A 9,304-nucleotide genomic window follows, 5' to 3' on the forward strand; every position below is an offset into this window, starting at 1 on the left:
ATAGCCCACATCCCTAAGAACTAAGCCTACGAATCGCAAAACGAAGTTATAACACCAAGAACGAAAAAAACGAATACAAACTTCTCAGAGAGAAGTTTAGCCTGTGTAAAAGTAGCCTAAACGATGATGTAAAATCTCGCAATAACAACCTCGACCATGATAATTACCTTCACAGATACCAAATAGTTTGTTATTTTCACGACATTATTCCTCATTATGAAACTCTTACTTCATGCGCAATAATTAAAATACAGCATAATTTTCTCATCTCTCTTTCATCTTGTGATGTATAATTAGTGGTCTATTAAAATACAAAATAAAATACTAACGAAAGGAATATTTTTTTTTTTTATGATCTGAAAGCACCACAACTATTGACCATTAATTATTCGTGAAATAATACAACAATTATAGGTTATTGCACTGAAAACTATTTTAATGGTGAATGGCGTTTTTTTTGTACGTTTAGATGAAATTGCACATTAAAGCGTGATTGGCAATATTAAATTAATATTAATTTAAAAAATATTAAATAATTGTTTTCTTTCCAAAGACAGATATGCCTATTTGGGAAATAGTAAACTCACATAAATTATTTGAATCAATTTCGCAGCATTGGCAGACATTAGAAAGATTTTCATCCATAAAGAGAAACTGACGTTTTTAATTTAAATATGGTCATTTCCCTGCATCCCAAGAAAGATTGGTGTTGAGGGAGCTCATGGGGCTGCTTGAGGGAAAATAATTAGGGAACTCCGCACACAAACTCCCCAAGCAATCCGATGGCCCATTTTTTCCGGAGTAAACGGGTCCGGCTGGAGATGCCTTGGTTGGGGGGTACTCCTCCTGGCACCATGTATTGAATGTCGCCGGGTGGGGTACCTGGTGATGCGAGTAAAAATAACTAGCTTGTCGGTTGAGCAGGTTAAAGGAACAAGGGTTAGGGAGAGACAAAGTGCATGGCAACGATGAAGAGGCGAATGTTGTGGCTGCGCTCATTTGGTGATGTCGACGGTACTGCGCGCCTGCACCCATGCCAAAATAAGATGATTCCTGGTTTGTTTGGAAGAGTCGGTCTGCTCCAGCATTTATGGCACTCATGTGGTGTGACCGTTGAGAAAGGATCGAGGTGGCATAGTTGGAGTGATTGGGCCCTACATATGACCCCATGCCCGGGTGTGAGTTCGCAGGAGGTTGAAGGTTTAGAAACGATGGCACCGGCCAATAAAAGGACCCAGTGAACGCCAGCCCGGTGGCAGTGGTGGAGGTCAAACGGGCACCCCGTTTTATTGCCAGCTTTGTCTGGGTGCCCGCCGTGGAACGGCGCCGGAGTTTACCAGTTGAGCCACCTATGAACACGTCCTCGCTTGAAGGGTCAAGCATCCAGTAGTTGCCTTTGCCTGGGTCATCATAATGGCGAGGTACTTTGACGAAGCACTTGTTCAAACTCAGGTTATGTCGGATTGAATTCTGCCATCCTTGTCTATTTTCTTGATAGTAAGGGAAGTTGCCCATGATGAACTCGTAAATGCCGTTGAGGGTAAGCCTTCGCTCCGGGCTCTGGCGAATAGCCATCATTATCAATGCGTTATAGCTGAAAGGAGGTTTCTCCGGTTTAGCTTTTCCCTCTACTCCTCCACATGTCTTCACCTCTCCCACTCCATCGGTATCTTCTCCGTCTTCCCTTTCTCCATTTCTGGAGAGTCGTTTGTCCTCTTGGACTGCGTATTCTTTATGACAGTTTTTGTCTCCATGTAAATCATATGTTCCATCTTGAGCACAAATTTCTTTAGGCCTAGTAGATGGCCCCGAAGAAATGTGTTTTCTGGAAAGATGCCCATCCAGCACGGCACCGTCATCACTCATCACTCCCTCTCGTCGAAACAGCAGGCTGCTGATGCTGAATGAAGACTTGTGGAAAAATCTGACAGGGGCTTTCAAATCCTCCATGTTCAACATCACCCACTTCCCACGGAGTCTGGCAGTCTGAAGAGAAGGAACGTCTAAATCCACGAAATAATACGCACGTCGTCTTGGGGTGACAAAGACAAAATGCGCCACTCGTGCTTAAACTCCTGCTCAACAATCCTGATGCGAACATGCATAGTCACACAAGCCGTATACAACAAACTTTGCGATTAGTTTAGTGCGCTGCCAATTTCACTGACTGACAGATGATCTCCCAGGCTCAATTTTAACACTTCCGAGGAGCGTGAAACTCAAACCTCTCACCTGCGTCTGCCCTCTGGGACCGCCTCTCGCCACTCCTTTCCGTCTGGTTACACTATAACCTGGCAAACAGCCCATCAAAGCCGAATTATGTGAAGGTGTGTAAGTAATTCAGGAGTAGGTAAACTCGTAAAGTAAGTAAACAAGCGGAGAACTTAAACGAGAGCAGATTGTGTAGCCTAGACGAGCATGCAGCTTCCTGCACAACAGTTGACAGGTAAGATGCGTTGCAACATCAAGGCACACAGTATGAAGCAGCATTTATGTTTCACCTTCTCTATTTTCTCAATTTGATATGGGGTCCCCTTTAATAGTCCATCATGCAATACAATGTTTAAACATCTACACGCTTTTCTACCGTTGACAAATAGTTTTATTAGATATTTTTTGTGATTTGAGAAGCCATTTCAATTCATCCAAAAAGCTTAAACTCATCCAGGACAAAACAGCAAGTCAGGACAAGATATTTTGGCCACCAAAAATTGAAATCCCATCCAGTTCTATGTCAATAATTTGTACTTGTTTAGCAGCACATTTTAATTTATTTACTCAGTGTAAGTTACCCTTACACCCATCTCAGTTCTTATTTCCTAGAACACCTTATAGCAGCACACTCATAGAAAAAGGAACATAATGGTATGTGGACAATTTTATGTGAATACCCAAATAAATAATAATGTTTAGTCTAATCTGAACAGACACATTTTACAACCTTAATATTTTGCCTCTACAATTGCACTGAATGGGTGGCGATTTACAACAGATTTCTGAAGCCACTTGCATCAATTTCCAAATCTTCAGTCTGACAAACTGTACATTGCCCACATATGTCCTCTACAAAACACAGATATATAAAGTGGTCTAATGGTCCACTACACAGCTGATTCAAATAATCAAAGCTTGATGGTGAGTTGGTCATTTGAATCAGCTGTGTTGTGCTAGGGCAAAACCAAAAACTTGCACCCAGGGGGGCCCTAGGACCAGGTTTGGGAAACCCCATTATCAAATTGTATTGGTCACATACAAGTGTTTAGCAGATGTTATTGCAGGTGTAGTGAAATGCTTGTGAAAAAAGAGTACGCGTTATAGGCCATGGCTACGATAAAGCGTCATTGCCCCATCTAGTGGTTTAAAAACACACAAGGAAGTCCCAAAATGTTCAGTGTGCTGTTCAGGGTAGTCTCTTTCACCACCCAACTCTCTCTCTGTCGAACCAGTAGCAATTGAGCCTGTGTAAGAGGTTATGTTCAGGGAAATTTTAGATGTTTTAGTGCAGCATATAGTCTGTCCCCAGGACATTCGGTGTCCCCCAAGTCTCTATGTCCAAGCAGGGTAAATCCAGGGTGCAAATGCCCCTGGGAAACCCCACACTGCAGGAGCTGTTTAACAGATGAGAGGGCTGCTGGACTGGGGCTCTGATCTGAAACAGAGAAGCGGAACCCATTGGCACCAATGCCTTACACACTGTAATGACTTGGAGATGAAAAGTCCAATATTGTGTTTCTTACTGTTGAAGTTGCCCATGAAGGCAATGCCCAAAGAGTCATGGTTATTGTCCTTGGTATGTGCACCCACAACACCCCAGCCTCGGCCCTCATACACTGTGCAATCTCCCCCAATAAGAAAGCTGCAAATGCAAGCAAACAGTTATTTGCATATAGTATTATCCTGACACAATGAATGATAGAAAACACCAGGAAAGGAGAGGTCACTCACTTGTATCCAATGTCATCAAAGTTCCTATCCTTCATATGCATTGTCTGTATGTGGATGAGCTGGTCTATACATTCTCGGATGCCCCCGCAGTGCAACAGTGCAGTGTGGTGTATGACAACTCTTTGAGCAGGACACTTGAGGGTCTCCCAGCATCGAGGGGCTACTGCTCCCCACTGTTCCCGAGTAACCACCTCTACTGAAATGCATGCATATGGTTAACAAACCACAGTAAATCTGTGGTGTTCCATATCCAAACTGTAGACCTAACAATTCACTTTCGCTTACCCATTCATAACAAAGTATCAATACCTAGATCTCAAAACATTATCAGAAATCTGAATCATTGCCTTTCAATAGAACTCATAGGTACTTCCTTACCAGTGACTCTTAAATCCATGTATTATACTATCCAGACTTGCTTTTGATTTCGTCGCTAGAGGCCGTTGAAAAGAGGCAGTTTCCTTGACGTTCCTTAGAATAAGTTACCTACATATTGTTAAAGGGGGCGTGGACTGTTTCTCCAGCGGGTTATTACATGTTCTGCGTACTTTCCTTTCACGTGCATGCCAATCATATTAGTCATGCGTTTCTCACTGACACCGCAACTCTCAGTGGATCTAAAAACAACAGAAAAATACACACATTGGGAAATACACTGCAGTGGCCAAACGGGTAGGCCTAGAAAAAAAGGGAAGTCGAAGCTACACCACTAAAGAGGAACATTTCATATGCCCAGTTATAAAACACAATACTTTTTTTAACCATCTCTTTTTCAGCTGTTTTGGGATGGCAAGAATTGCAACATAGATTGGTTCACAGGATCGTGTAACCATGGTAATTCAGGAAATATTTAATTTAAATAACAGTGGCATTCACAGTTTAGAGAAGTCTTTTTGAAAGAAATCAGAAGCATTTAACAAAAGTTGTCTTTTTTAATTTCTCACAGTTCAAAAAAAGAATAAGACATACCTGAAAAAAGTACTAGAGCCAATACATTATTAACACTATGTCCCAACAGTTAGGTGTTCCTCCACAACAAGGTAATACATGGGATTTAAGTGGTCCATACAAATCTTAGCAGTTCCACGACGTACACTCCAACAAGATGATGAAGAACTAACACAAAAAGTTAGTATTCCTGTAAATAAAGTTTCTGATTTGGCAGAGTATTTTAGACCCACATAACGATCAGTCATTCTGATTTAAGCCACAGTGAACCAGTGAGACACAGTAGCCTGTTGGGTGACAGCAGACGCTGTGGATGCATACATCTGACCTCTTCTTCACTCCGTCCAGCGGTGTCCACAGTGAGGGGCCGTGCAGACATAGTACAGCCTCATGGCATCCTACATAGAAAATAAAGCAGTTACTTTCATATACACCACATATTACTGTATCCATATGGCTCAGTGGACTCGAGTATTTCTATATTTGACAAACTCTTTGGGGACAGAGAATGTTCTGATGAAAAAATAACAATGCACCTCAGCCTTCATACTGTGAGACTGGAAAAACACTGCCTCCTTGTGACCGCACCTGAAAAGAGAGAAAAGAGATCAATGTTAGATTTATTTGGAAGTTGTTTTGAATTGATAGAGATGTTTGTGAATTGAAATAGTGTGGAGAAATTGCCTGATTTCAGAGAGCTAAAGGAGGAAGATAGAGAAAGAGTGTTTGTTTGAGTGTGTGTGAGTGTTGGCCACTCTCACTTTGGGCAGGGGTGATCCTCTGTCCGGGGTAGCGTTGGATCCTGGGACACATCTGCAATTATCTGCGTCAGCTCACTGAGGAGAGAAGAGACAGAGAGATAAGAGAAAGGGGTGAGAAAGATAAGACAAAATACTTAATTTCCCATGACAGATGTATATTTCAGTGTATGAGAATAAGTGGTGGAAAATAGGGATCACTTACTCAACTTCGTGGGTGATCTTGTTGACATAGATGCAGCTGTTGTCTGCTTCTTGTTGATAGTCACAGTTCCTGCACTGTTGAGATACACAGTGGAGTCAAAAATGGCTACTACATTCATGCATTTACTTGTTTCAACAATTGAATGCTCAAACACTTCGAAACCAATAATGGTTGTGCATGAAACTAACTAACTACTGTAAGCCAGTTGGAATTGGTATATGAATGTCATCCCACTTACTGCATAGAGCAGGATTCGATTCTCCTTGTCTTCTTTGGGATACAACATGTTGTTGCTAAAACAGAATTAAACAATTTTGTTATAACATTCTAGCTAGTGTTAAGATAATGTGCATAATGACAACCCAGAGATGGCGCTCGTGGGGGCACCTATCTAGGATAACTAAACAGGTGCATTATGATTGTCGGATTAGGATGTTGTGATAGGTACACCTGAGTAAAGGATTATGCTTGCATCTAACTCTCCGACGAGAGTTATTCACATTAACATGGTGTCAGAGAAACAAACCCCCAAAGCCAAGCGCTACGGAAAAGAGGATAAGATATGAGGACAATGTAATCGCTGTCAGATAGACGCAAACAAGTGGATCAAATGAGTAAGGATGGAGAGCCTGCAATGTCTCTCAGTCAAATTCCGGTGCCTAGCGACATGGACAAGAAAGGCGATTTGTATCAAAACTGGTTATTTTTCCGTGGTCAGTGGGAGAATTCTGAAATCGCTACGGGCTTAGATAAAAAATAAAAAAGACCCACATCAGAGTAGCAACACTGCTTAGTATAGGCTAGACACCTGAAATGTTGTAAATGCTTTTTTTCTGATAACTAGCTCATTGCATCTGCCGTGGAGCCCAGTTTCATAATATTACCATATGTCCCAGCTGCTTTCTGTAGTTTTGAAGTAATCACAAAAAAACAAGCCTTATTTTGGGCATTTTTCACCCTGTCAGCTCCTATTAGTTCTATTGCGCACCATGGCACCAACTCGCCTTCCAAATGTTCTATTCCCAGCTTAATGTTGTACTTAACAATGCATGCTTTGCTATTGTTGGCAATGAGACCTACCCACATTGCTGGTAGTTAAAATATAATTAACAACAAATTACTCACGGAACTCTGAGGTCTTCCCATTGTTTACTATAGGGAAATAGGTATCTGTCTATTTGGCCAAATATCTGACAATGTATATATTTAGATTTTTATCAATTTGGAACCATTTTAAAAACATGAATCTCCTCTGTCTAATTGTGTAAGGCTGGGCAGGTTACTCAGTTGTCATCAAACGCTAGCCCCGAAATACCTTTTGCCCTTGGAAGGCTGAGCTCCCCCCATTGTTTTCCTATGGAGAGGCATGCTGGTCTATTTCGCCAAATATCTCGCAATGTGTATATTTAGATTTTTTTCAAGTCGGGCACAATTTTAATCAGGATAATCTCCTCTTTCTAATTAGATAAGGTTGGACAGCGTACTCTGCTGTCATCGATCGCAAAACCAGAAATAGTCAAAAGTTGCATTTTTCCCCCCTACTTCCACGTTATGCAGACATAAGTACACTTGTCACTATCGAGGTTTACTAATTTACTAATCGAGGTTTACGAATTCAAAGCGTCACTCCAGTCAAAACAGGCTATGTGAATGTTTGATTCCATTCATTTTCTATGGGCTTGCGCTAGTGTTCCAGTTTAGCCAACGTTCTGTCATTTTTCAGCCTTGGGTGTATTTTGACTCGTTCTATTTTCCAGCCTAATTGGAAGAGTGCCATATGCTTCAGCGTCACCTAGATCTGGGGGGGAATAGGCCAGAAAATGCTCAATGAAAAACCTTGACGTTTTACAAAGACATTTTGAACTCACTCGTAATGTGATTTATGAAATATTCCTTATTTTTTTAAACACGAACAAACTCAAGCAGAGACGTCTGGTCTATGTTGTGAGACTGAGTCAATTGTCTAGATTCTTGTGATTTCATGTCAATGAGAGACGAAATGATCTGACAGACTTGTGATTGACCGTAAAGATAACATAGTAAGAACAAGTATGCTGCGCGAACCACAACTTACGCTGACTAAAGCCACATATCTATGTAGAGCAAGCACAATTCTTTCCTCAGGGATTACAGGTCACGACATCCTAATCAGATACTCATTATGCACCTGTTTATCTATCCTAGATACTACAGGTGCCCCACTATCTCTGGGTTGGCATTATACACATTATTTTCATATATAACACGTTAATTACCTCGAGCACCCGTTTAGACTATCCTGGTACCGTCAGAGAGAATAAGGATTGCGACTCAATTTCATAGCTACTAGTCTTTAGCTAGCTAGCTACAGTGACGTTATGCACTTTCTAAGTGAACTTCTTTATAACCATCCGCTCTTACCATTCTTGACAAAATCGAATCCCAACGAATCCTGGTTCATATGTACCACCCTCTATTTCCATTTGAAATGGTTTACAAATAAAAATCAACGAAATAATGAATAACTCAGAATTTCTGGCTAGCTAGCTAGCTACGTTGTTGTCTCCCGCTTCCACGATGAAAACAAGACGCACGCGCTCAAAATGTCAGAGAATTCGATGGCAGTTTATTATTTGCAGCGCCACCTGCTGTGGAGGACTAAATGACACCCAACATGCGTGTGTCATTCCGTGTTTATTATTATCAGAAAATAAATAATGCGTTGTTGTTAACCGATAAAATGCATTATCAATTTAATTACACCACTGAGGAGTTGAACACAAGTACATTGGCAATAAATAAATACATACCAGGACACCCTCTTAGTATGCAATGAAGTTATTATGCCAAAAGAAACCCAACAAACACAGTGTCATTGTCTTCAGTAGCAAAAATATCATGTCTTGTAGGTCCCCACAGATTAACCCAAACCTGGTCTCCTTCAGTGAGCTCAATCACACTACCAATGCTGACTACCTGGCAACACTTGTCTGGCAGGCTGGTGTGGTATGCTGAGACAACCCGCTGGCCATTCTTTAAAATACTACACTGGGCGCGGCCGTATGTGGACATATGCAATGTGAAGTGGTACAAGCCAGCCAGTGGGCAGTTGAATTTTCCTGTATGAGTACTATAGCCGTCTCCCTCATTGACCAGGACGTTGGCAAACTTCAGGATACTGCTGTGAGTTGGGTAGCTGTCACAAATGTTTAGTTTGGCTGTGAAGGCTACAATCTTTCCTAGAATGTAAGAATGAACAAATAGAGAGAGAGATCAGTCCAGGCCTAGGGCATTTGATACATGCTCAAAGATTTGCTAATAAGATGTGTACAAATTCTTCCTTTTCACAGAAATTATGAAAATATAGATGCCATAAGATATATGTGAAATGCACATGTTGTGTCAACTTTACAACAGAATACAAAAGAGTTAAAAGGCCTACTTGGTTTGGGACACTCTGGGCCACCCT

At 41.3% G+C, this 9,304-nt stretch overlaps 3 protein-coding genes across 5 annotated transcripts; all 3 read right to left on the reverse strand.

The window, feature by feature from the left end:
- Positions 1 to 556: 556 nt before the first annotated feature.
- LOC106613045 (forkhead box protein G1-like) lies at positions 557 to 2,090 on the reverse strand. Its single transcript, XM_014214924.3, has one exon. The coding sequence runs from the start codon at positions 1,957 to 1,959 to the stop codon at positions 679 to 681; it is 1,281 nt and encodes a 426-aa protein (XP_014070399.2). The 5' UTR covers positions 1,960 to 2,090; the 3' UTR covers positions 557 to 678.
- Positions 2,091 to 2,755: 665 nt separating this feature from the next.
- On the reverse strand, positions 2,756 to 4,490 carry polr2i (RNA polymerase II subunit I). 2 transcript variants are annotated; one of them, NM_001141894.1, is given in 4 exon segments: positions 2,756 to 3,649; positions 3,738 to 3,856; positions 3,946 to 4,141; positions 4,324 to 4,358. In NM_001141894.1, coding segments are annotated over 4 exon segments (507 nt in total). In that variant the 5' UTR covers positions 4,343 to 4,358; the 3' UTR covers positions 2,756 to 3,476.
- A 367-nt stretch (positions 4,491 to 4,857) lies between these two features.
- Positions 4,858 to 8,457, reverse strand: LOC123723688 (DNA-directed RNA polymerase II subunit RPB9). 2 transcript variants are annotated; one of them, XM_014214657.3, is made up of 6 exons: positions 8,257 to 8,457; positions 6,095 to 6,149; positions 5,857 to 5,930; positions 5,655 to 5,729; positions 5,430 to 5,481; positions 4,858 to 5,291 (listed from the first exon to the last, which is right to left on the reverse strand). In XM_014214657.3, exons 1-6 carry the CDS (start codon positions 8,316 to 8,318, stop codon positions 5,229 to 5,231), a joined length of 381 nt encoding a protein of 126 aa, XP_014070132.1. In that variant the 5' UTR covers positions 8,319 to 8,457; the 3' UTR covers positions 4,858 to 5,228. The 2 variants fall into 2 exon arrangements, with proteins under 2 accessions (XP_014070132.1, XP_014070133.1); XM_014214658.3 differs by having other exon boundaries at positions 8,112 to 8,414.
- Between the last annotated feature and the right edge of the window lie 847 nt (positions 8,458 to 9,304).

Source organism: Salmo salar, chromosome 09 (genome assembly GCF_965601325.2).
Source record: "Salmo salar chromosome 09, fSalSal1, whole genome shotgun sequence".
Classification (NCBI taxonomy): domain Eukaryota; kingdom Metazoa; phylum Chordata; class Actinopteri; order Salmoniformes; family Salmonidae; genus Salmo; species Salmo salar.